At 48.5% G+C, this 27,132-nt stretch overlaps 1 protein-coding gene across 10 annotated transcripts in view; it reads left to right on the forward strand.

The window, feature by feature from the left end:
* TNRC6A (trinucleotide repeat containing adaptor 6A) overlaps nt 1–27,132 on the forward strand; it is a 69,492-nt gene that overhangs the window by 30,811 nt on the left and 11,549 nt on the right. For 5 of the 10 annotated variants that reach the window (XM_064725774.1, XM_064725769.1, XM_064725770.1 and 2 more), the window contains 11 exons: nt 2,802–2,892; nt 3,879–3,900; nt 13,348–13,680; nt 17,927–17,974; nt 20,388–22,976; nt 23,788–23,952; nt 24,041–24,216; nt 24,376–24,456; nt 24,887–24,938; nt 26,495–26,637; nt 26,966–27,112. In XM_064725774.1, coding sequence (XP_064581844.1) covers nt 2,833–2,892; nt 3,879–3,900; nt 13,348–13,680; nt 17,927–17,974; nt 20,388–22,976; nt 23,788–23,952; nt 24,041–24,216; nt 24,376–24,456; nt 24,887–24,938; nt 26,495–26,637; nt 26,966–27,112 — 3,816 coding nt within the window. In that variant the 5' untranslated portion in view covers nt 2,802–2,832. The remainder of the gene's footprint in view (nt 1–2,801; nt 2,893–3,878; nt 3,901–13,347; nt 13,681–17,926; nt 17,975–20,387; nt 22,977–23,787; nt 23,953–24,040; nt 24,217–24,375; nt 24,457–24,886; nt 24,939–26,494; nt 26,638–26,965; nt 27,113–27,132) is intronic. The other 5 variants (XM_064725775.1, XM_064725776.1, XM_064725772.1 and 2 more) reach the window with 3 other exon arrangements.

Raw genomic sequence — 27,132 nt, forward strand, 5'->3', positions numbered from 1 at the left:
GGCACACAAGGGTTGGATTACAGGTGTGGGAAAGCCCACAATGAACCTTTATGTTGGTCACACAGGGTCCATGGATTTACAGGTGTGGGGGAAGCCCAGCAGTGAACCTGTTCATGTTGGTCACACAGGATCCATGGATTTACAGGTGCAGGGGGAAGCCCAGCAGTGAACCTGTTCATGTTGGCCACACAGGGTCCATGGATTTACAGGTGTGGGGGAAGCCCAGCAGTGAACCTGTTCATTTCCTGGCTCTGTGTGGTTTCCACGAGCCCGGGTTGCTGTGGTGGTTCCCGTGGAGCTGCTGCTGGTGTGTCTGCAGGAGCAGGGGGCTGTGAGCCCAGGGCATAAATGGGAAATGCCATGTTCCACTTCTGCTCCTCAAGGAGCAGTGTCAGAAATGGAGCTTGTGATGTGTTCCAGCAGAGGCTGGAGCCAGAGGCAGCAGTCCCATCATCTGCTGGCTGGTGAGAGGGCCCTGCATTTCTGTGCTGGGGAGAATAAAGGAGACTCATGCTTCCAGCTGTCAGAAATGGAAATTCGGGTGTCCTGCTTGAGACTCTGATGACTTAGGAGGCAAATGTGAATTTTTGTCTCAGGTTTAAGTTTGTGTATGAGGATGGTGAATAGGCCAGTCTTACTTGAAGTGTTCAGTTTTCAGGGAAGGGCAGAGACAGGAAGGGCTTTGCTGTTGCTGCTTAGTTGTGCCAATTGGGTTAGTTTTGCTCTGAGATTTGATGTTATAGTGGTAATTAATACCCTTAAAAACTCATAATGAACTATAGGTGGATGGTTTTTATCTAGAGAATACCTAGAGTTCTGATCCTAATCGTAGGGGGGGCTTTATGTCTCCTAAGTTTGCTTTGTAATCTAAAATCTGTTTGTCTGGAAAAGATAAAAATTGAATTGACACAGTGTCAGAATTTAGGAGTTCTGTTGTTCCTATGTGACAAAAACCCAGTGATGCTGTGGTAGAACATTCCAGAGATATTGGTATGTTAGTTGTTAGCATCTGTATTCCCAAAGTGAAATGTAATTGTGTTGATTTAACTGTAGCAGGATTGATGAGGTGGTTTTTTTTCCTGTGAAAATACTACTTTGCATTCTGCTTGCTGTTGAATGTGCCACAGCTTTCTTCTAAAAGCAGAATGATTTTTCAGTTAATGCAGTTTTGGCATGTGACAGGCTGAAATTTGTTGCACAAAACAAGTGCTGGTGGCTGCCCAGGTTGTTGCAGCTGCTGTGGCCCAGCCCAGCACTGGGTTCCAAGGAGCAAAGCAGTGTTCTGCTGTGAGGGGAAGGGGCTGTGCCCGAGCTGGGGCTGGCAGGACGGGGCTGGCATCTCCAGGAGCTTCGCTCTGTGTTGCTCCACACCTGGTGCTGCTCTCCAGTTCAAATTGCCTGTCACAATTTGGACTGTCCCACATTACCCAAACCGAGGGTCAGCATCACCAGCATCCCCCTGGTTCCAAATGCTCAGGGCGGGACAGAGCTGGCTGAGGAGTCACCTTTGTAATGCACGGATGTCACTGCAGGTTAATCATTGCCTCACGCTTGCACAGGGACGAGGGATTGCTCTAAATGGAACTGGAATTGTTTCTGCACTTAGGTGTCTGACCCCTTAGTTGTCCATGAAATCATTTTGGAGACCTAATTGTAAATGCAAGATTGCTTTTGCAGTGAGATGTCCTCGGTGGATCTCTCAGCCAGCTGATGGAGCTGTGATAAAATGCAAAACAGCCACATTGTGTTGGATGGTTGTGATTCCTCTGGCAGTGCAGGGCTCTCAGAAATAACACTCCTGGCTAATTATTTTGCATACCTTAGCACATCAGAAGCCCTTCTTTCTTTAAAAAAGTAGCTGCTACTTGCTTTCTGTTATTAGAAAATCTCAAAAGCCAGAATCTGGTCAGTGGAAGCTGATGCCTGCACTCGCTTTGAAAGGGGCTTGAGCTGAGTTAGAAGTAGAATTAACTGGTTGTTTATATATCGAGAAAAGTAATGAAAGTTTCAGTACCTGTGGACTATCTTGTGGTTTAATACATTCAATTTGCATTGCTTCTGACAAACTATCAAACTATCTTATTTAAAGCTGGAGGTTTATGGGTGCTTTGGGGTTAAAACAGAGCCAGCTCAGTGTTTCCAGGCAGACACACACCGTGCAGTCACTGCCCCATGGTGACACTGTTAGTTCTTTTTCTCCAAAAACCTTTGGAAATCTGTTTATAAGCAGCATGAGCTGGGCAGAGCTGTTCCTGCTCAGGTTTGGGCAGAAATGCTGTGGTAATGAACGAGTGTCGTTAATTACCGTTCCGAGTTTTGGTTTCACTTTTGCCCAGTTACGGTTTCTCGGAGAGGGAGCTCTGAAATGGCCCTGCTGTGCCAGCTGTGCCAGCTGTGCAGTGCCCCTGCCCGCCCGGGGTGGTTCCTGCAGAGGGCTTTGGGATGGGGCAGAAGCACAGGGGTTTGTGGCTTTGGCTGCCATGTGCCACAGCTCAGTCACTGCATTCAGGGGACACCAAACAACATCTGGATTTGCTGGCTTTTGAACCAAATGCAAGTCCAAGGTTCACTGTAAGCTTTGGGAGAAAGAGCTCCTTACGTGCAGCGTGACACCACATCTGCACTGCAAGTCCTGTCACTGGCGGCTTGCCCTGACAGTGACAGTCCCTGCAGAAATAGGATCCAATTAGAGGCAAAATTCCCCAGTTCCTTTATGTCACTGTGAAATAATTGTTCTAAAATGAATCTAAGTGTGTACAGATTGTATTTTGGGAGAGTTAATTGCAAACTGTGTGGTTCAGGGATTTAGTGCAAGAAGAGGAAGAACAGTTGATGGAAGAAAGGAAAAAGAGAAAAGAAGACAAGAAGAAGAAGGAAGCTGCTCAAAAAAAGGTATGTGGAGCACTGAGAATAAACCCCTGTGCTTGGAGGTGACTTGTTTCATCACTAGTAAAAACAAGTGTTCTCTTATTAATTTAATGTCTTAAATTTAGCTGTGCTGTCAGTTATTTAGAGGTAACTGACATAATTGAGCATTGTAATTGGTTCTGTGTAGTTTCTTACAAAACTAAATTTTCATCTGGGGTGACCCTTCTATTTCCTGATGGTCAATTGAGGCAGTCTCAGGTTTGTAGCACCTCAGTGTTAATGTATTTACTAGTAGAATAAAAGTGCCATTTTAAGGCAGTGGCTTTCAACTGCATCCTTATTTTAACATATCTTACTCTTCAGTATGGAAACATGCCATGAGAGAATTTGTAGTAGGGAATAACAATTTCATAAAAAAGAAAATATCGACAGCAAAGATGTCTAGGAGTGGAAACGTCAGAGAAATGCTTGTAAATACTTCAGAATCCCTGTTTACTGATAAGATCCTCATCATGGCAAGGCATTTTATCCTGTGATAAACTTTTATTCAAATAGATCTCTCATCTTGGCCACAGTACAGGTGTAACCAATGAATCTTGCAAATGAAAGCCTTGAAGCTTTGGCATTTGCTCTCTTATTCTTTTCCATTTCCAGGTCACTCCCCCTTCCCTGCCCTGTTCTGCAATAAAAGTGGCAGCAGCTCTTTGCTTCCAGGCACAGTTTTTAACTCACTTAAAACATCTTAATTTGCAAGTTTAATTTGGTCTGTTTCATGTAGTTATCTTTCAAATTAATTTTGTCTTCTATAACATTTAAACAGCTTTTTAAACATAAGGAATAATAGGCCTGGGTTGGTTAGAGAGAGGCTTCTGAAGTAGATAATTAAATAACTTGAAACCATTTAAAAAGAGGAAAGTCAAAAGCTAATGTTGCTTTATGAAGTCGTATGTGTATATGTGGTTTCTCTCTTATCTGCAAAAATCACTGACACTTCTTTTTTCTTGTTCTAGGCCATTGAACAAAAAATCAAAGGTAAGTTACTTTACAGTTAGTTCTACTCTGTGTATTATTTCTGGGCTTTTAAATATGTTGAATCAAATGTTTCACCTGAAATCTCCTCCCAAAAGTGACAGACGGGACCCTTGAGATTTCAGCTGCACTTTTTCAAAGTGACCACAAAAGTCTAGAAGAGTATCAGCACAGGGTTTATCCAGGGATTGGAGTTGCTGATCTTCCTGTTTCCCATTCTTATTTACTGACAGAGCACCAGGCACAGACATACACCTGAAGTTCCTTCCCTTGCTTGCTTTTTTCCTTCCCCTTTTTGCTTTGATTGAAAAGTGCACCAACACTTCAGAATAACTGTGCATAGGATGGGTCTGTTGGAAACTTAATTTACAGATATCCTAAGTGCAGCTGGGATTGGGAACACTTGATGGACAAGTAATTAATGTGTCCAGTAATTAATGTGTCCAGTTTTACTCCTGCATATGAAGGGCTCACCCTGCAGAATGATCAGGGTGCCAGTACCCATGAGCTGTAATTTCAATATTCAGTGGGAGCACTGTGGTTTCCTGGGTGTTTGTGGGGTTTGTAGGGCTCTGCATCCCAACCAGCTTCTGCAAAGGGGAAAAAAGCTTCTTTTCACTTTCTCTTGAGCTGGAGCTCCTCTCCTGTTGGTTGGGAAGTGCCCAGTAACTGCTGAGGTGGCTATGTGGAGTGCTTGCTGAAGTTTTCTGGGAATGCTGGTTTAATTGAACACTTGCTGGGGCAGTGGCTGATGCTCCAGTCCTGCTGGAAGGGATGGAGCTGGGAGGCAGGGGGCTGGCAGGGGCACACTGTGCTGGGAACAGGAGGGACACTGGTGCCCCTTGCCAGGGTGGGTGATGAGGAACGTCCCAGCTGGGGAGGGGAGAGGCAGGCTGTGCTCAGGGCACTGCCCTGGGGCTCTGCAGCTCCATTCCCAGCCGTGCAGCTCCATTCCCAGCCCTGCAGCTCCATTCCCAGCCGTGCAGCTCCATTCCCAGCCTGCAGCTCCATTCCCAGCCGTGCAGCTCCATTCCCAGCCGTGCAGCTCCATTCCCAGTCTGCAGCTCCATTCCCAGCCGTGCAGCTCCATTCCCAGCCGTGCAGCACCATTCCCAGCTGTGCAGCTCCATTCCCAGCTGTGCAGCTCCATTCCCAGCTGTGCAGCTCCATTCCCAGGGCTGCAGCACCATTCCCAGCCCTGCAGCTCCATTCCCAGCTGTGCAGCACTGTTCCCAGCTGTGCAGCTCCATTCCCAGTCTGCAGCTCCATTCCCAGCTCTGCAGCTCCATTCCCAGCCCTGCAGCTCCATTCCCAGCTGTGCAGCACCATTCCCAAGCACCATTCCCAGCTGTGCAGCTCCATTCCCAGCTGTGCAGCTCCATTCCCAGCCGTGCAGCACCATTCCCAGCTGTGCAGCTCCATTCCCAGCTGTGCAGCACCATTCCAGCTGTGCAGCGCCATTCCAGCTGTGCAGCGCCATTCCCACTGTGCAGCTCATTCCAGCTGTGCAGCTCCATTCCCAGCCGTGCAGCACCATTCCCACTCCATTCCAGTCTGCAGCTCCATTCCCAGCCCTGCAGCTCCATTCCCAGCCGTGCAGCTCCATTCCCAGTCTGCAGCTCCATTCCCAGTCTGCAGCACCATTCTCAGCTGTGCAGCTCCATTCCAGCTCTGCAGCTCCATTCCAGTCTGCAGCACCATTCCCAGCCGTGCAGCACCATTCCCAGCTGTGCAGCTCATTCCAAGCTCCATTCCCAGGGTTGCAGCTCCATTCCCAGCTCTGCAGCTCCATTCCAGCCTGCAGCTCCATTCCAGCCTGCAGCTCCATTCCCAGCCGTGCAGCTCATTCCAGTCTGCAGCTCATTCCCAAGCCCATTCCCAGTCTGCAGCTCCATTCCCAGCCGTGCAGCTCCATTCCCATTCGCAGCTCCATTCCCAAGCACCATTCCCAGTCTGCAGCTCCATTCCCAAGCACCATTCCCAAGGCTGCAGCTCCATTCCCAGCCCTGCAGCTCCATTCCCAGGGCTGGCCCGGCGTTTCTGCGTGCAGTGGGTGCTCTGGTGGGTGTGCTGCCATGGGAAAAGCACCTGGGCTGAGGAGGAGCGGTGGGTTTGTGGTGTGGGAGGCTGAGAGGAGGGAGCTCCTGGGGGCAGCTGTGCTGCTGCACTGGGGCACTGCCCTGCCTGCCGAGGGCTCGGTTTGGAAAGGGGCTGCTGCAGGCAGAGGGGCTGCAGGAGGCTGTGCAGCGCTCCTGGGGCTGCAGGCAGGGATGGGAGCTGCTCTCTGTGTCACTCCATCCTCCGAGCTGCCTCTGGCTGACCAGGGCTCCCACTGAAATCCATTGGGAGTTCCAGGTTTGTCTTTGGGCACGGGGCAGCAATTTAAAATAAAACAAATTAAATAAAAGTGCTGGAAGACTATTATAATTAATAAATACTCTTCATTTGTTTTTTAGCATGCCCGTTTCCAAGCAGTGCATGGAATTGTGTTTGAATACAGGCTAAGGGTTGCTTTTGTTCTGTAACTCCTGCCATGAGGATTGTGGGATCATAGACCAGATTTACAGAATTATGAAGATGTCTGGGTTTGCTCTGAAGTGATAGAACATGTCTGAGCACTTTGCTGTGTAATAACAAACACTTAGTGTGCCCGTTTGACCCTGTGCTTGGGCTGCACTGGCATCACAAGCAAAGGGCTAAAAATACCCTGGACCAGGAGGGCAGGAATTCTGCTTGGGAGGCTCCCAAGTGGGAATCTTCATGTGGAATGGAAATGTCTTTCTTCTGAAGGACAGAGTAATTAAACATTTGTTATTATTATTTTTTTTCTGCCTTGAGAGAAAGATTCGCTGATGGAAGTGTTAAGTTCCAACTTTATGATGTTGGAATTATTTAAAGGGTATTTCATAAAGTTCAGCAGGAATTTAGAGTTGTCAGAGAAACATAAACTGGCAGTGCTGTGGAAGAAAAGATACCATGAGATGCAGATACACAACTTTTTGCTACAGTTTCTATAGGAACAAAATCCGAAGCTTGTGTTGCACATGTCTCTTGCCTTGTTTCACTAGTTTTGCCTCCTTGTGTTCAGGATGCAAATTAATGTTTCATTAGTTTCCAAGTTTCCATCACGTTAATGTCTTAAATAATTTATTCTGTGCATGAGCTGAAGATAAAATACAAGAGTATAGGATCTCTGAATAATTCAGAATTATGTGCCTCTTTCAGAAAGGAAGCTGGTTAAGTGCTGGGGATGGAAGGGAGGGTATTTCTTGGTTTAAGTGTAGTTTGGACAGCTCCAAACTGTTGTTTTATCTAAGGAAGAAATTGCTGTTGTACCAGCTGAAGCAGCTCCCAGTGTTCCTGTAAAATGACAAGAACCTTCCAAGGGAGTTTGTGGAGCTGGGGGTTTTCCTGTTCAGGATTGGGAATTAAAGTAATGAGAAAGATGCTAACAACAACGTTTCTGGTACCAGCAGCAATTTAATACCATGGTACTGCAGTCAGAAATGCACGTGTGGCATTCCTGCAGATTTCAGGGGTTCTGACCTGCCTGGTTTGGTCCAGCTCGTGTCATTAAAGGAGGGAACAGAGCTTGGGACAGCTAGAGGCCAGTCTGTTAGTTGCTAAGTGGAAAGTTTATCTGTTTGTGCAGCAGCTGCACAGCATGTGCCTTCCCAGTTCTTTTGAACCAGGTTTTCCAGGAAAAAATAAATATAATTCAAGTTCCTATTTGTTGAAAATACTGTAGAATTGTCAGTTGTAGTGTTCCTCCTAGGATGGCAGAGTATGTCCTTGTGCTGTGTTTGGAGTTGAGCTGTTGGATACAGACAAGTCAGTGCATTATCCCAAATTTCCCAGACCCTGCAGACAGCCCAGTGCTGAGCCCTGCACTTGTGTGCTGCCGGGTGGGAGCTCAGAGGGGCTGAAATTCCCTGTGCACACATGGATGTATGGATGGGAGCTGTGTGTGCTCCATGGTGGGAGCTCAGAGGGGCTGAAATGCCCTGTGCACAAATGGATGTATGGATGGGAGCTGTGTGTGCTCCAGGGCTGAAATGCCCTGTGCACACAGTGGGATGTGTGGATGGGGACTGTGGGAGCTCAGGAGCTGAAATGCCTTGTACACACAGTGGGATGTGTGGATGGGAGCTGTGTGTGCTCCATGGTGGGAGCTCAGAGGGGCTGAAATGCCCTGTGCACACGGTGGGATGTATGCATGGGGACTGTGGGAGCTCAGAGCGGCTGAAATGCCCCTGCACACATGGATGTATGGATGGGGACTGTGTGTGCTCCAGGGCTGAAATGCCCTGTGCACACAGTGGGATGTATGGATGGGGACTGTGGGAGCTCAGAGAGGCTGAAATGCCCTGTGCACACATGGATGTATGGATGGGGACTGTGTGTGCTCCATGGTGGGAGCTCAGAGGGGCTGAAATGCCCTGTGCACACGGTGGGATGTATGAATGGGGACTGTGGGAGCTCAGGAGCTGAAATGCCCTGTGCACACATGGATATATGCATGGGGCCTGTGGGGGCTCCATGGTGGGAGCTCAGAGGGGCTGAAATGCCCCTGCACACATGGATATATGGATGGGGACTGTGTGTCCTCAGAGAGGCTGAAATGCCCCTGCACACATGGATGTATGGATGGGAGCTGTGTGCTCAGGGCTGAAATGCCTTGTACACAGTGGGATGTATGAATGGGGACTGTGGGAGCTCAGAGGGCTGAAATGCCCTGTGCACACATGGATGTATGGATGAGAGCTGTGTGTGCTCCATGGTGGAGCTCAGGGGCTGAAATGCCCTCTGCACAGTGGATGTATGAATGGGGACTGTATGAGCTCAGAGAGGCTGAAATGCCATGCACGCATGGATGTATGGATGGGACTGTGGGAGCTCAGAGAGGCTGAAATGCCCTTGCACACAGTGGGATGTGTGGATGGGGACTGTGGGAGCTCAGGGAGCTGAAATGCCCCTGCACACATGGATGTATGGATGGGGACTGTGTGTGCTCCAGGGCTGAAATGCCCCTGCACACAGTGGGATGTATGGATGGGGACTGTGTGTGCTCCAGGGCTGAAATGCCCTGCACACAGTGGGGTGTATGAATGGGGACTGTATGAGCTCAAGAGGCTGAAATGCCCCTGCACACATGGATATATGGATGGGGACTGTGTGTGCTCCATGGTGGGAGCTCAGAGGGGCTGAAATGCCCTCTGCACACGGTGGGATGTATGAATGGGGACTGTGGGAGCTCAGAGGGGCTGAAATGCCCCTGCACACATGGATATGTGGATGAGGACTGTGTGTGCTCCAGGGCTGAAATGCCCTGTGCACACAGTGGGATGTATGCATGGGGACTGTGGGAGCTCAGAGCGGCTGAAATGCCCCTGCACACATGGATATGTGGATGAGGACTGTGTGTGCTCCAGGGCTGAAATGCCCTGTACACACAGTGGGATGTGTGGATGGGCAGGAATTGACGGGCAGTGCCCAGCGCTGGGCTGGCTCTGCCCGTGGGGCTCAGGGGAGCAGCACGGGCTGTCCCTGCAGCCCAGAAAGTGCCACTTTCATTGCAGAACAGAGTCAACTGAATTGCCCAGCGAAACGGAAAGTGCTCTAAAAATAGCTGGGTGTGGAATTGAAATCTTTGACTCATATTTCCCACCTTGGAAACTTCTTATGCTTGTTCTTCTCGGCGCAGCGGGATGGCCCGAGTGCACAGACCCCGCTGGGTTTGTCGGGGCTTTCGCCTGCCTTACTCTGCTTTTCCTGACTGGAAAACCTCTCCTGCAAGCTGCTGGGTCCGGGGGGTGACTGCAGGAATGCAGGGGACGGGCCTGCGGCCGCGCAGCGCCGCGGGAAGGGCGCGCTCACCTCCGTGCGGATCTGCAGGGGTTAAAGCCTTGGCAAACACGAGATATTTTCCAGAGCAGCTCTCCGAGCTCACAGCTGCGGCCATTTTTCCAGCAGGAAAATTCTAGCACTACATCTTAGGTGTGTGTGCGAGAGCCCGAGAGGAGAGGCGGCCTTGGCTCGCAGCGCTCGCAGCCGTGCCGGCCGGGCCATGCGGCGCTGGGCGCGTTTTGGGGCGCAGCTCCCCGGGGAGGCAGCGGGGCCCTGCCGGCCTGGCGCCGCTCTTTGTGCGGGGCACCCGAGCATCTGAGCTGCCTCCGTCCGCGTTAAAGTTCCTCAGGCAGCTGCCATTTTTTATTGGAGGGGGAGCGCGGGTCCCCGGGCCCCTGCTCCAGGAGGAGTTGGCAGGCAGCTCCTGGAGCAGTAAAATGACACCATGCTTCTCCTCCATTTTCTAATGAAATCTGCAGAGTGGGAAAGCAACACAAGTTGGAAGCGTCTTTCTTTGGAATCTCTCTGTAAACTGTAACTCCACCATCCCCTGCTCTGAGGGTTTGCAGCAGGTTTGTTCTTTATGAAAATCTGTCATTTTTAATGCTAGTTTCTGTAAACTTGCTGTTGCTAGTCAGTTAACTGCGATAAACCGTAAGTTTGTTAATACTATCTTTCTGCCTTAATACAATTCAAAATAAAATGCTGGTGTGTAGAACGAACTTTTATTAACAAGCGACTAGTCTAGAGCAAATTAAAATATTAAGATAATGATTTAGGGGTGCTGGAATTCATAGTAGCCATATTGGAATATTAATGTGTTATTTAGCCTTCTGAGAAGTTGTGGAGCAGAAAATGTTGGACAGGGAGAATTTTATAGCTCAAAACTTACTCTGTGGTTCTCAGGGAAGCAAAGACAAGGGAATTCTGTTGCACTTTGGATAATTTCAGTTGAAAATTAGCATATAATTGTGGACTCTGTATATTCTGTAGCCTAGCCCTGGGACCTGGCAAGTGTGTTACACAATTTGCTGCTATCATAGTAGATAGAGTTGCCATGTTTGCTAAGGAAACAAATGCTTAGAATCTATGTGAAATACAATATTCATGAGCTGTTAGAGAAGTGCTGTTGGTGCTGTGCCTTAGGGCTGTCTGGGCAGCGAGTACCTCGTTTATTTGTTGCACTCCTTGATAGTCAAAAAGTGATTTGAGTTCCTGCAGGTCCCTTGGGGTCGGTTCTAACACACTTGGTCTTAAAGCAGCTTTAATTAGGAGAGCAGAGTGCTGGCAGGGTGTCTGGGTGTCAGATGGAAATGGTTTCACTGTACCCCCAGCAGCAGGAGGGCAAGAGGCAGGGAAGGAGAAGTGGCTCAGTGTTACAGAGTGCTGCATGTTGTACATTAAAATCTCCTCAGCAAGGGTGTTTGTGTTTGGTGCTTCAGGTGGCAGAGGAAGGAAAAGGACTGGCGCAGTGTGTGCCACAGGCTGGAGGGGTTTGTGTGTGTGTGTGCAGCTCTGGGGCTGCACAGGGGTCTCTGTGTGTCGCTCTCAGCTCAGCTCACAGCCCTGGATGTGCTCCGGGCTCTGAAGGGTCATCCTTGGCACCAGCTGGGGCAGGGGGCACAGGGAGAGCACCACAAGTTATGGTTTGGGCACTGCTCACACAGCTTGTGGAGTGTGAACTAACGTGGTTTCATTTCAGAGCCCCTTGCAGTACCTGGACACAGAAAAGTTCAAAGTCCTTCTGCATGCAATTGTCAACAAATTCTCAGCAATTTGCTTAAATAGCGCTTCTCCCCCCCTTCAGGGCTTAGTCACTCTCAGTTACTTTATTTATAATGCAAGAAATTTTAGAAGCACCAAATGAAATAGATTTGTTTAATATTATTTCCTACTTGTGAAGTTCAGTTTTGAACCAGAAGTCAGAATCACAGTTTGTTGTCTCATTATGTTCATCAAAATATTTTGCAAGGAACCAGTTGCCTTCCCTTAACATAGGCAACAGCTTAAATTGAGGAAATCTGAAGTGGTGGTTGTGATCTTTATCAACTTCCCAGTTGATCTAATAGCCTTTCAATACCTTCTATCCCCTGTGCTCTGTACAATAAATTGAGTTGTGTCCTGGCCTTTCCTCTCCTTAATTCTGTGCCTCTGCTGTGAGCTGGGAGAGCCGTGTCCCTGCTGTGCCCACAGGAGCTGGGGGCCCTGGAGGGGCAGCTGAAATTGGGTGTCCTCACCCTGAGGCTTCTGCCCACCCACTGTCAAACAAGGTCTCCAAAGTTTTTCTTTTCTGCTTCCCAAAATGCAATATTCCATTAAAACACAACTCAGATGCTGATTCTTCGGTGGCTTTTTATTCTAAAGGCTTCTGTTTCATGTTTTTCAGAATACGTAAAGTAGAAATAAACAGAGATTATATCATAAGTAGCACTGACAACATTTAAACAAAAGCTCGAGTTAGTTTTTGTTTTTTGTTGTATTCCCATGACTCGGTTCCTGAAAGTGAATGATAAAATGGTCTTTAAACATATTTAAAAGGTTTTAAAAGCCCCTGAAAACTACACTCTCAGTCGTGCAGTAACATTATTCCTGGTGCTGAGGGAGGTCGTGGTCGAGTATTGAGGTATCTTGGGAAGTTGCACACACACAATAAATATTGACACTTAATGCATATCTCATCCGAGGAGTTTGCAAAGCACATTAACATATCAATGCAGCGAGGGGGGCAGAGCTGCCCTGCAGCAGCAGCAGCAGCAGCAGCAGTGCCACAGCAGGAGCTCAGAGCCCTCTCTGCCTGCTGAGCTGTGCCCAGCCTGCCCCTGGGCTTGGTGCTGCCTCTGCCCGTGCTCTGACCTTCCCCTCGCCCTGCTGGGGCCGTGCTGCTGGCTCTGGCATCATTGGCAGCTGCACTTGCACATTTGGCATTTTCCCAGTGCCAGCGCTGTCCTGTGTGCAGCGTTCCCTGTGCTGGCAGCCCTTCCTGCTGGCAGCAGGCACCTGAGGCCATGAATAACTAGCTGTCCCTTTGCATGGTGGGCTCCCTAAAGCAGGGAGCCCTGAGCAGCATGTCCTGGCAGCCCTTCCTGCTGGCAGCAGGCACCTGAGGCCATGGATAGCTGTCCCTGTGCATGGTGGGCTCCCTAAAGCAGGGAGCCTGGAGCAGAGTGTCCTGTAGGTCCTGCTTGCCCCTTGTTCTTTTGGGGCCAGGCCAGAGCAGTTTTCTATAGGTAATACTTAAATGGGAAACTTAATTTTTTAATACTTGAACATTTTCTAAATAAAGGTTCAGTGCTGAAATAAAGTTTGTAGTGCTGATTTGTTGGCAAAGGCTGTAGAAAGGTGGTTAGTGGCATCCTGTAATGGAGATAACTTGGTTGGGAGTGATAGCAAGGCATATTCCTGCTTCCAGGTCTGTGCCATGAAAGTCATTGAGGGATAACAGAGCTTTTCCTTGGGGATGAGTTACAGCTTGAATCACAAGAAATGCTGCCTTTACCCCATAAATAAACACCTCTAATAATATTGACTTAGTCTTCAGTTTTTTCAATTGCTGTTCACATGAATAACTTTGTCCCACTTTCTTTTTCCTGGGGGTGGGGGCAGTGCCAGAACAAACCAAGACCAGTGTAAGCCAGCCCCAGCCCGTGACCTCCAACGGCACTTCCCCAGGAACCAGCACTCCCAATAATGCCAAGCGGGCCCCAGCCAGCAGCCAGCAGCAGCCCTTGCCTCGGTACCCTCCTCGGGAAGTACCGCCGCGATTCCGACACCAGGAACAGAAGCAGCTTCTGAAACGGGGGCAGCAGTTACCAGGGATAGCTGCGAACCTGGGATCCACCCCCAAGGTGTTCAACGGCCAGCCAGGAGGCAGCACTGGCACCAATAACCAGCCCGTGACCAACGGAGAAGTGCCCAACAGCAGCAAAAAACAGCCAGGTGAGGGCACTGCCTTCTTTTCCTTTAGCTAAAATTGACTGGCTTAAATTCACTATCAGGGGAGTATTTCAGCCAGCAGTATTTGAACTTGTGCTGTAAGCTGGAGCATGAGGAGATCCTTTCCTGTGTCAGAGGTTAATATGAGTGTTGCAGGGTGGTTTTGCCTCTCTGGGCAGGTTGCACATGAAGCTCAGCCCCTGTCTCAGGCTCTGGGCAGCAGAGAGTGGCAGACATGGCAGGAGCAGGTGGTGGTTCCAGTGTGGCCTCTGCTGTGCTGCACATTCCCTGATTTGTGTTCAGCACCATCCCAGCATGGCCGTGGTACAAAGCACCTCTGTTGCATCCAGTTTTGGTAGAGGCATCCCAGAAAGAAGGGTGTTTGGGAGCCATGCCGGGGATGGGCTGATCCCCCAGCCTGGGCAGCAGGAGAGGGGCATTGTGCCCCACTCAGGTGAGAGCCCAGCTGCAGAGCTGCCCCAGCCCTGGCGCAGCACAGGGAGGGCCTGGAGCTGCTGAGCCAGGCCAGAGGAGACACAGAGGGATGGAGCAGCTCTGCTGGGAGGAGAGGCTGCGAGAGCCTACGGGAAGGATGGAGAGAGGCTGTTTGCAGGGAATGGAGTGACAGGGCACAGGGAATGGCTCCCACTGCCGGAGGGCAGGGATGGATGGGATATTGGGCAGGAATTCCTGCACAGGTGCCCAGAGCACCAGGGGCTGCCCCTGGATCCCTGGAATGTCCCAGCCAGGCTGGACAGGGCTTGGAGCTGCCTGGGATGGTGGAAGGTGTCCCTGCCCATGGCAGTGGAACTGAGTGGTCTTCAAAGCTCCTTCCAGCACGTTTCTTTATGTGATTGAACAGCACCTTGAGACTTGGCTTTCATTTTTAACTTCATACCTGGAGGTCCAGCCAGGGTACAGCTTGTTCAGGATATCAGAATTGTCTTTTATTGTCAGGTCAGAGTTTTTCTCAATTTTTTCACCTGAAGCTTGGTTGTATTACAGAATGGATCCACTTATACCTTTACTGCTATTTAAGTTCAATCATCTTTTGTTATTTTGGTTTGTTATGCATTCCTTCAAACAGTCTTTTAAGAAAGGTGAACTTGCCTGTTGCATGTGTAGGATGTGCTGTTCAGTGACTGCACTAACATGCAGCTCAGTTAATTTTACAGGACAATAATGTCATTTATTTTTGTCTGGAAAAAAGTAACTTTCTGTGAGGGATCTAGCATTTCAAAGGGATTTGGTATTAATGCATGCCAGTGCTTAATACTTTCTTATTTTTATCCTTGTATTTACATTTTGATATGTATGTAACAGTGGTGATGTAACTTTTTCCCACAAATAGTTTCTTCTGTGACTTTACTGAATTCCCAGTGTTTCTCAAAATTAGTGTTTTATAGACTACAAAGGATGTGACTCTCAGCCCTTTTAACAAATAAAAAAAAAGAAAAATAATAAAACACTGAAAATAGCCTTAGTATTTCAAGTTTGAGTTAAATTTTGAGCTGTTCTGATTACTGCCTCTTGAAGAAGCAGGATTTAAAATGAAAATAAGCAAATCACTGAAAGCAGTTTATCCATGAGTCCTTGAGGAATGTTTCCCATATTATTTTTTAGACTTTCCAGTGTTATTTCTGTAACATACTGATAGAACTCTTTGCCATTGCAACAGGTAATTTTTAAGTAGCTTATTTTATTTACTTCACCTGTATGATGTTGTTCCTGTCCCTAGTGGTGTTTAAAGCTACCTTTCATTAAGGTGAAACTTTTCCTGCAGTATGTATGCTCTACTGGCCAAGGTGTGTAGCAGGGTGCTTTAAATAAGAGTGGTGATTTAAATAAAAATTCACACATAAACTAAATTAAGAAGTATTACTGCTTATACAACCTATTAAGTCTCCTAGCAGTATCCAGAGGATTTGTGTGCTGTTCTCCATTGTACTGTGAACACCAGCCCAGCGTTTAATTAGCTGGGTTCCCATTTGTGCGCTGCATTTGTCCAGGTTTGCTGGGTGTTCTGTGGTTTGTGCAGCTGTGGGCAGTGCCAGCAGGTGCCAGGGCTGCCTGGGGCAGGGGCAGGGTGGGCTCTGAGCTGTGTCCAGCAAGCTCAGGGTCCTGCAGGGAGGCAGGGCTTGGCCACATCCCTTTGTCACCTCAGGACAGTGTCTGTGTTGGCTGCAGCTCCTGCCAGAGCTCTGTTCCTGATGTTCTGTGTGTCCCAGGAGAGCTCAGAGCTGCCATCTGAGGCTGGGCACTCGGCTCTGCCCTCTTGGTGCCATGGGTGTGCCTGCAATGTCTCCTTCCCTGCAATGACCAGGAACAACAGCGGGTTTGGATGTGCTGTCATGTTCTTTCCTAAACACAGACAGGATGATAATGGAAAGGCAGATGATTTTCCTGTGCTGGGTTTCTGTTTCAGGCTCTGGTCTGGCACTGGTGAGATGGGGGAGGCCCCGTCCAGCAGGGCTGATGTCTCCTGCCACCTTTGTGTCTGAGAGGAAATGCAGTTGTCATTTGCCTGTCTCAGTTTCACTCACTCTCCCTGCTTCCTCTTTCAGCCTCCCCCAGCAGCCCCAGGTACTCTCTGTGTTACCTCTGGAGTGCAAAATCTCATGACATTTGGCAGATCTGTTGCTTGCATAGACAGGACATCCATGGATAAAGCAGTGGCTACTGGGATTGATCTGTATTTTAGGGCTAAAAGAAAAACTGGGGCTTCAGGTGTTCAAGTCAGAATTGCTGGAGTTGGGAATGGCTGTGGGTTTGTGTGTAATTCCTGAAAGGATCTCTCCCCAGTTCAGCTGTGTTGGAATGGTTTGGTGGGTGCTTTGTAAAAGCCAGGTAATGCAGGCAGATACTGCTGAATTTAAACTCTTTAGTTGCCCTGGGCACACTAAGATTTTAAGTTGTTGGTATTGGAGAATTTTTTAATTATAACAGTGGTCTAAACCCCATCTCTTTACTTGTGTTTTGTGTGAGCAGTTGTCTCCTGTTTGGAAAACCAACATGCTTTGTCCAGAAGTAAAGCTGAAGAAGGGCTAGGCCTGTGGGCTGGGTTTTTCCTGCTGTTTTTAGGACATTTGGTGTGTTGTTTTAGTAGAGACACATAAATGAAGCTCATGGCTTGTAGTGCTTCTGAAACAGATCCAGGCCAGTGCCAAGATGGTTATTTTTAGAGCTCTCCCTATGTAGCTCTTTATCAGGACACTTCCATTCCCAGTTTATTGTTGTCTCCACTGACGTGCCCCATGTGCAAACTTGACACGAAGGGCAGGGTTGGTTGGTGGTGTTTGCTCACCTCTGCTCTGGAACACCTTGGAATAGACATGATGAAATGATTTATCATTACAAACTGAAATATTCCCAGCAGTAACTGCTGTGGCTGTGGCCAGAGCTGAAGAGGAGAGCAGGACTGGGCTCCTGGCAGGGCTCCAGTGTGGATTCCTGCCATCTGCCTTTGTCCTGGAGCATCTCACAAAGTTGTGTCCCAACCAGAGCCCTTGGGAGCAAAAGGTGCCCCAATAACCTGGGGTGGTTCTCAGCTGTTGGGGGACTCAGGGAGGAAGGAGCAGTTGGGATTTGCTGTTGGTAGTGATGAGGGTTGCATTCATTTGGGGAACATTGCCTTCAGTGTAGCAGCTATGGTGTCCAGCTGTAGAATTGTGGGTTTGAAAGATGAAGTTTGATTCTGTGGAGGGGCACAGGGGACGAGCAGGGCGTGAAGGGGGCAGGTGATGGAGTGCTGTGCCCGTGCTTAGGTACAATCAGAGCTGGGCCATGCTCGGGTGCTGCTGTTTGCAGCAGAGCCCTGGCTGGGAGGTGCAGCAAATGTGCTGTTCAGAGAGGGGAGAGGAACTTGCTGAAGTTTCAGGGCTGGCTGCTCAACTTCTTAGTCAGTGCAGTCCAAAATGAACTGGTTGTGGTTTCCCTGACTATATCCTCTTTTAAGGACACATGAAATTGGTTCATTAAATGCCAAATGTGTAACAAGTAGGTTGTAATTGAAATGTGTCATAAAAGCAGAAGAATTGCAAATTCTCACATCCCCAGGCAGAGTTTGTTGCCATGTCCCTGCTCCCTGTGTGGGGAACGTGATTCAGAGCAGACAGACTGAGCTGGCTCTGAGAGAAACCTGTCCTGAAAAAGGGGTCCAAGGACTGGGTTTACAGCACTGAGTGCTGTGGGGATGTTCTCTCATTTGCTGAAGTAACACTTCTGTGATTTTCTTGCTTTTTTTTTGTAGGCATGCCTCCCATTCGGGACTTGGTGAGCCACTCCCCTAACCAGTCAGGTTAGCTACTTCCATCTCACCTGCTTTGCACTACGTGTTTGTGGTGGTTACATGTGTCACACAGTTTTGTCTGATTTTTTAATTTTTATTTTTGTTCTTTGCCTTATGCTTTTCATTGGCATGGGTGTGTGAATGATTGCAGTATACCTTCTCTGTGCCATCGCATACTAATTTGGTTTAACATTTTTAATTTTCTAATTAAGTCAGAATTCATACTAAGAGTTTTTGTCACCTTAGCATTAAGGTACTGGGGTTTTTTTTTTATGTTTATGCTTCCATGCTGACCTGCCTCTTATGGTCTGTGCAAGCTTGTGCTTCCTATCAGAGACATGTCACACTGTGGAGGAAATCATGTCTTGATTGTTTGCTAAAAGCTCAGGTCTGTATTTACTAAAATGCATTTGTTCATAAGGCCCAAAGGTGCAGTGATTGCAAGGTATGGTATTGACAGCCTGGGGTGCCAGGTGTGCTGGAGCAGGAAAAGGAGGCAGAGGGTGCAAGATTCAGGTATTTCTTAATTTACGCTTCTCAATCCTGTTTATTTTAGCCCATGTGATGACAAACTGCTTTTTAAAATACGTACAGTTTTTTGCAAATGTTTCCTGCAGGATAACTCATAGCTGGAAAGCATTGAATTAAAAATTACCGAAAGCAATCTTAGCAGATTACCGAATTTTAAGAAACTCGGGTTTGTGTAAATGTTTTTTTGTCAAGGATTTAGGCAGCAAAAGTTCAGTTGCAACTTTAAATAGTTTTGGGAAGAAAAGCAAGAGTGGGCTGTTCTGGCTCCCTGTGCTTGCACCAAATGCAGGGTGTTGTCACATGTCATTTTTCAGTTTTGAGGGTGTTCTGTGGTCCCTGCCAGATACAGAAAGTCAGAGCTGGTATCTGCTTGCTCAGTGTTTGTATCCTTGGTCTCTGAAGTGCCCGAGCTGGGGAGGTTCAGGTAGGAATGTTCCAGAACTCATGCTAGACATCACTAACACGTTTATGTGCAGGAGAAGGACTGTTGGTCCAAGTAGTTTTGTGTTTAATGGGAGAAATCAGCTGAGTGGAAGTTAATCACTGCGTGCTGCTTGTGGATCAGCTCTGCACAAACAGCAGCTAAATTCGGGTAACAGAATTGGGATAAATACAGGCTTTCTTCACGTGTTCTGCTGCTGTGCAAATCAGAGTTTGTTTTACCATTTCCCTGTGACTTGTAGTCCTAACCTGTATCTCTCAGTGCTGAATCCAGGCTGTTTGCCATCTGTGTGTTGCCTTTGTGTTGCTGTTAAAGGGACGCTGTTCCTGGGATGGTGTTTGTGTGATCAGGATCTTGTTCTGTTCTATTGTTGGTTCTGTCTCTCCCAAGAGCGCACACAGCTCCTTGATCAGTCCCTTAGTGCAGGTTAAATGTCCTTTTATAAAATACCAGGGAGGGAGCTGAAACCCTGACGTTTGTTGGGCGGTTGTTCAGCCACGGCAGTGTTCTCGTGGTGCCACCCGAATGGGCAGGCTCTGGGTTTTGCTCAGCCAAATCCTGGCTCTCCCAAGGGTGCTGGTGGCTCTCCAGGACTGTGCATCTGTCACACACCATCCCAGCGCTCTGCCTGCCTGCCACGGGCTGTGCCACTCCTCCTGCTCCAAATGCTGGGCCCCCATCCTCGTTCCTCACCGTGGTGTGCCAGGGGAAGCTCAGCTCAGTGCCAGGGCTGAGCTGCACTGGGTGATCCCTGCTCTGAGCCCGGGTCTTGCACTCAGTTCTGGTTCACTGTAGGATCAGTAATATTGATATTGATGAAAAATTAATTAAAAATAGGCTTGTGCATCAGTGCATTCTGAAAGCAGAACTTCAGATGGGTCTTGTGCTTTTTGTGCCAAGCTGTTGCTGTATAAAGGAAAATACCTTGAATAACTTGTACTGAAGGCTCCTATGCAATGTCTGTAACAGGGGTGGGAAGGTGTGTGTTCTCTGGCTGCTGTCACACAGCACTTGGTACTGCTGGGCCAGGGCTGTGTCCTCTTGGAATTTCTGCCTTTCGGTGTGTTTTCAGGTTTTATATACTATTGTGGTTTTTAATACCTATATGTGTTTAGAAAATACTTTGTATGTGGTGATACAGAGTACCCTTTAAAAAAAATGTTTTTTCTGGAAGAAAAAGACCTTTAGGAGTGTAAAGTTTTCTGAGGTTTTTGTGAGAACAGCTCTGCATGCTGGAGGTGTTCTGGGTTGTGCCTGGCAGCCTTTGGGCAGCTGTACTTAGAGCTTTCTCTGTCACTTGCCATGACTGTAGTTTTAACAGAAGCAAAATAATAAGCAAAATAATTCCTGGCTTAATATCTTTGTATATTTCCCCCCCCCTCTTCTGCTTAATGAAGTAATAACACTAAACTCATAATAATGCCCTTGGGCTTTCCTTCTTCGTTCTAGATCTGAACCACAGTGGTCTAGGATCCCATTATGAAAATTCTCACTGGGGACCAGTCTCTTCAAATAGCGACTCCAGCACAAACTGGGATAAAGTTATCGTAGACGGCTCTGACAAAGAAGCATGGCCATCAATCACTGGCAGTGACCCAGAGCTGACTTCAGAATGTATGGACACTGACTCTGCCTCCAGCTCTGGGTCGGAGCGCAACCTCGTGATCATGGCTTCAGGGAGCACGGCAGGAGAGGGCGACGGCATTCGCAACGGCCTCGGCCACGGGGCGCAGAATAAGTTTGTGGTTGGTAGCAACAGCAATAATGTGGGCAATGGAAGTATTAATGGGCCCTGGGGGTTATCCCACGGGTCCATAATAAGCACATGTCAAGTTTCTGTGGATGCTCCTGACAGCAAATCTGAAAGTAGCAACAATAGAATGAATGCTTGGGGCACCATAAGCTCTTCATCAAATGGAGGGTTAAATCCAAGCACTTTGAATTCAAATGGCAACCATGGTGCCTGGTCCGTGTTGGAGAACAGTGGACATGCCCTGAAAGGGTCCGTGGGGAGTGGGAGTCCTGGCACAAGCATTCAGTGCAGTACCATAGGTCAGATGGCCAACAGCCAGAGTATTAACTCGAAAGTGGGTGGCTCGGCCCACGGTTCCTGGGGAAGCCTTCAGGAAAGTTGTGATTCTGAAGTAAATGGTACAAGGAATGTTTCATTCAGTGGGCAACCTCAAAACCTTAACACTGAAATGAATGGACCAAATAACACTACTAACTTTATGACCTCTAGTTTACCAAACTCTGCTGGTTCGGTGCAGATGAACGAGCTGCCCAGCACTGCAGGGCCCGGGGCCTGGCGCGTGAGCACAATGAATCATTCTCAGATTCAGGCCTCTCCAGTGGCAAACGGCACTTCCATCTCTCACCTGAGCAACGGTGAGGCCAAAACTGGCGGCTCTTACGGTACTACCTGGGGTGCCTATGGTTCTAGCTACTCTGGAGACAAATGTCCAGGCCCAAACAGCCAAGCTAATGGTGACACTGTGAATGCAACTCTAATGCAGCCGGGCGGCAGCGGGCCCGGCAGCACTAACTTTCAAATCAACGGGAATAAAGGCGGAGGGGTGTGGGAGGCAGGGGCAGTCGGCTCCCAGAACGTGCCCTGGGGAAACGGCGGCGCTGCGAGCGCTGGCGGGAGCAGAAGAGGATGGGGCAGCCCTGCACAGAGCACTGGCACCAACATCCCCAACGGGGAGTGGAGCAAGCTGCCCGGCAATCAGCATTCCAACGAGGGCCTCAATGGAAGCAGCAGGAAGTTTACAAACGGATGGAAGTCTACTGAGGAGGAGGAGCTGAGCAGCCAGGGTTCCGCTGCCTCCCAGATGGCTGAGCAGAGCAGCACGTGGGCCAAAACAGGTACGGGGGACAGCGAGGGCAGCTCGGAGAGCGCCGGCTGCCACGAGGACAGAGCGGCTGCCGAGGGCCAGAGCCGAGAGAGGAGGAAAGTCGACCAGCACACGTTACTCCAAAGCATAGTGAACAGAACTGACCTAGATCCGCGCGTCCTTTCCAACTCCGGGTGGGGACAGACTCCAATCAAACAGAACACTGCCTGGGACACCGAAACGTCACCGAGGGGTGAAAGGAAAACTGACAATGGGACAGAGGCCTGGGGGGGCTCTGTGACACAGACTTCCAGCTCAGGGGGGTGTGTGGATAGACCTAGCCCTAATAATAACGATACCTCATCTGTATCGGGGTGGGGAGATCCAAAGTCTGCTACAAGGTGGGGAGACTCCAAAGGGTCAAACAGCCAAGGGGGGTGGGAAGAAGATTCTGCTGCTACAGTAATGGTCAAGAGCAATCAATCGTGGGGAAGTGGCAAAGAAGAAAAGTCATCCTGGAATGACACACCGAAGATGAAGCAGGGATGGGGAGACGGACAGAAGGCCAGCCAGGGTTGGGCAGTGTCTGCTGGTGACAGCTGGGGTGAAAACTCCAGAAGTAACCACTGGGGTGAGGCCAAGAAATCCAGTTCTGGAGGCAGCAACAGCGACAGGTCGGTGTCTGGTTGGAATGAGCCAGGTAAATCAAATTCTGTTACTTGGGGAGGCAACAATGCGACCCCAAACAACTCTTCAGGATGGGATGAGCCTGCCAAGTCTAATCAGAGCCAGGGCTGGGGAGACCCTCCGAAACCCAGCCAGCCTCAAGTGTGGGGGGACTCGTCAAAGCCAGCCAGCTCTCCTGAGTGGAACAAGCAGGATGTTGGCTCTTGGGGAGCCCCGTCTGCCACCACCAAGCCCCCGGGGTCCGGCTGGCTGGGGGGGCCCATGCCAGCCCCAGCCAAGGAGGAGGAGCCCACGGGCTGGGAGGAGCCGTCCCCCGAATCCATTCGCCGCAAGATGGAGATTGACGATGGAACCTCTGCTTGGGGTGATCCCAGCAAGTACAACTACAAAAATGTGAACATGTGGAATAAAAATGTCCCTAACAGTAGCAGCAGTTCAGACCAGCAAGCACAGGTACACCCGCAGCTACTGTCTTCAAGTGCCATGTCTAGCAAGGAGAGCAGCTCGGGTTCTGGTAAGCCTGCCTTTTACCCAAATTTGTGTTTTCTATTGACTGTAAAGCTCTTTTTCAGTCTTGCTTCTTAGAACAAAATTTTAGTTTCAGAGTGGAAAGGGCAGAGTGGCAACGAAGTACAATTTCTGTTTGTTAAAGAAATGAACAGCATTGTCACACAGCATTGATGTGTTTGTACAGACTGGGAGATCTGCTCCAGTTTTAAATAACTGCAGTAATAAGGGCTAAACAGCTCTGCTTGAGTTCTGGGGAGTGGGAACACAGAGAAAATACTTAAAATAGTGTCTGAGGATTGAAATACTTTCCTAAATGATTCTAAACCAGATAAAATTTAATTTTGCCAATGAGCCTTCAAAAAAAGCAGCACGTTGAGCTTCTGCAGGACAGAATGAGGGGCGATGGGTTTATAAGGATTTGGCGTCAGGCTTTCTGGTCTTGTAGCTTCATGAGCAGTGGATAATGATTTTGGAGAGGAACTTTATGGGATATAGGAACTATTTTGTGCTGTATCTCTTTTTCAAGTGCCAAATGGGGTCAGTTACATGTAACAAGCAGCTCTTTAGCTTAATATCTTAGAAATTTGCATTATCAGAATGCAATTCTGTAAATACAAAATTTATACTTTTGTGATTACTTTTATTTAAGGAACAGCTTGCAGTTGTAACAATGAGCCTCACGCAGAACAAAAATATGTGCTCACGTGCTTTTTACTGTACGTTAAGCATACAGAAAAGGCAAAACACTTGAGTGTCTTTAGGTAGCTCTAAAACCTGTTCAGAACGATGGCAGTAACTCCCCCTGCTTTGCAAAGGTTGGGGAGAGCCTCCTGCTCCGGCCACCACTGTGGACAACGGGACAGCGGCGTGGGGCAAGCCCATGGACACTGGTACGAGCTGGGGAGAGCCTGTCAGCGATGCCGGAGGCACCTCTGCCTGGGGCAACGCTGCCCTGGGGCAGCAGCCTCCGAGCAAGCCTGGTGAGTGCTCTCAGTGTGCCTGGCAAGGCTGGAAGGCCTTGTTTTCCAGGGGTTCCAGCTGTTCACTGCTGCGTTCTGTCACCACCAGGGCCTAAATCTATGCAAGATGGTTGGTGTGGAGATGACATGCCATTGAGTGGCAGTCGTCAGACCAGCTGGGAGGAAGAGGAGGATGTGGAGATTGGAATGTGGAACAGCAGTTCCTCACAAGAAGCTAACCCCTCGTTGAACTGGCCACCCTACATGAAGAAAATGCCCACAAAGGTGAGGAGCAGCTCGGGGCAAGGCTTGCAGTCGTTTCTGAAAGCTGAGTCAGAAGGGATTACTGCACTTGCACATTACACTTTAATTTTCATTCTTAACACGTGTTGATGTAATTAAAGTCAGATCTGAGTATCACAGGAATTCCTTTCTGTTTTTAAGGGAATAATGAAAGGTGGAAATAAGCAAGATGAAACATGGATCAATCCATTCATTAAGCAATTCACAAATCTCAGTTTTTCAGTAAGTATTTGTCTCTGTCTGGATTTGCTGCCTTTCCACAGGGCTTGTTGCAATGTGCAGACATAGAAATGCTCAATTGCCAAGTGTTCATTTTCATCGTGGTTTTCTTTTTACTTCTGTTTGTCTCCCCTGTCAGCCATCCCTTTTCTGTGCATTCTCTTTGCAAAAGGACCTCTTTATTGAGGAGAAGTGGTTTTGTAACCATTACCCAGGTATTCATCCCATAGCCTGATGCTTTACTGCATTTACTAGGAGTTCTGGTGAGGGAACCTGTTCTTGACTGGATAGGAACTGAAGGGAGGAAATGCTTTAAAGTAGCATCTGATTGTCTTGATTTTTCTTTCTTGGAGTTTTGAATTGTAATAGTGTGCAGGAATCTCTTTGTTTTATCTTAAAAAATAAATAACTGTGATTTGTTTTATTACTTCAGAGAGAATCACCAGAAGAAACCATACAGAGCAATAAGATGGACATGTCTGGAGGTAAGAACAGTAGAACCGAGCTGGGCTTTATTGCTTTTTCTTCCATACTCTCTTTTACCTTATATCCTTCTGTAAATTACATTTTGGAAATGATATGTAGTGTATATATAGCTATATGTAGTTAAGTCTATATTTCCCTAAAGAAAAGGAATGTCCTTGTAGAGAAGAGTATTTGTGTGAGTGAGTAATGCTGCACACAGAACCACCTGGTTGCTATAGGAATATTGGCCACGTATCAAACTAAGCTTATCCATATTTATATATGTTAAACTGGCATGAGAGGATGTTTTCAGGGTGTGGTGGGGTTCTTCCTTGTAATATAAATATCTTGATTGCCCTCCGGGCACCTCCACTGAGTATAAACAGAAACATAACAAATCCCACACGGGCTCATTGGGTTCATTCTTGGAAACACGTGTTCCGTTCTAAGAACTGAATTAATACTGCACAGTTATTTTAGAAATGCTTAAACCTGAGTATAAAATTACTTGGGAGCAGTTACAGTTTATTTTATTCCAATTACTGTTATTTCTTTAGCAAATGAAAAATAATTCTTAATACATTAATTACAGTATACTGTGATGATAGAGTGTTTAACTAAAACTAATTGTAGTTTTTAGTGTAGTTACTCTCTCCTTATTCCACTTCAAAATTGGGTATTTTCACTTCGGGGCTCGTAGTCTTTTGGGTTTTAGATTTCAGTATTAATGGCAGGCCTGATATTTAAATTATTGCAAGTTTAAGCAATTATACATACTTGGTTTTAAGAGCAAGCTGACAGATATTACTGTGTGAAGCCTTGCAAAGTGTGTTGGTGGTGATTCCATGTCTCAGATGTGTGCAGGCATTGGTGCCTGGAGTTTCCTCTTCCTTTGCAGTAAAGCCCAGCGAGTGCAAAGCTGAGTGCTGTGTGTGCAGGGCTGTGCAAAGCTGGGGTGCTGTGTGTTCAGGGCTGTGCAAAGCTGGGGTGCTGTGTGTCCAGGGCTGTACAAAACTGGGGTGCTGTGTGTCCAGGGCTGTGCACAGCTCAGGTGCTGTGTGTCCAGGGCTGTACAAAACTGGGGTTCTGTGTGTCCAGGGCTGTGCAAAACTGGGGTGCTGTGTGTCCAGGGCTGTACAAAGCTGAGTGCTGTGTGTCCAGGGCTGTGCAAAACTGGGGTTCTGTGTGTCCAGGGCTGTACAAAACTGGGGTTCTGTGTGTCCAGGGCTGTAGAAAACTGGGGTTCTGTGTGTCCAGGGCTGTGCAAAGCTGGGGTGCTGTGTGTCCAGGGCTGTACAAAACTGGGGTTCTGTGTGTGCAGGGCTGTGCAAAGCTGGGGTGCTGTGTGTCCAGGGCTGTGCACAGCTCAGGTGCTGTGTGTCCAGGGCTGTAGAAAACTGGGGTGCTGTGTGTCCAGGGCTGTGCAAAGCTGGGGTGCTGTGTGTCCAGGGCTGTGCAAAGCTGGGGTGCTGTGTGTCCAGGGCTGTCCTGCCCCAGCCCAGCTCCCCAGCACAAAGCTGGTGTCGGTGTGGTGGGGCTGAGCCCCCAGGGTGTGCAGCCAGCTCTCTGTGCCCAGGGTTACTGCAGGACAAGAGGATGGAGATGGACAAGCACGGCCTGGGCGTGGGAGATTACAATCGTGTGGTTGGAAAAGGCCCCGGTTCTCGTCCCCAAATTCCCAAAGAGTCTTCCATGGATCGCGGTCCTTACTTCGATAAGGTCAGTGGGGTCTGTGTGGGGACGCTGCTGAGCCCCCTCGCTGTGTCCTGGGCAGTGGGCTGTGTGCTCCTGGCCTGCTGCAGGGGGGCTGAGGGCTGGCTGGTAATCCAGGACACAGATCTGTTCTTGTTAACTCACTGATGACTGTACTAAGCACTCTCTGTCGCCCTTGGCGGTGCCGATGACTAACCTGATCTCTTTTGTTTTCTGCCTATCTCCTGCTGGTGCTGGACTGTCCTGTGACTCTTCCCTTCTGCTCCTGCAATGGTTTCTCCCTTCTGCTTGCTTGCTGGCTGGTTGTTGCGCCTCGGTTTGTCTGTCCCATCAGGATGGCATTGTAGCAGACGAGTCCCAAAACATGCAGTTTATGTCCAATCAAAACATGAAGCTTCCCCCTTCAAATAATGCACTACCTAACCAAGCCCTGGGCTCCCTAGCAGGGCTGGGTATGCAAAGCTTGAATTCTGTTAGACAGGTAAGGCTGTGTGCATATCC

This window comes from Zonotrichia leucophrys, chromosome 14, assembly GCF_028769735.1.
Source record: "Zonotrichia leucophrys gambelii isolate GWCS_2022_RI chromosome 14, RI_Zleu_2.0, whole genome shotgun sequence".
Classification (NCBI taxonomy): domain Eukaryota; kingdom Metazoa; phylum Chordata; class Aves; order Passeriformes; family Passerellidae; genus Zonotrichia; species Zonotrichia leucophrys.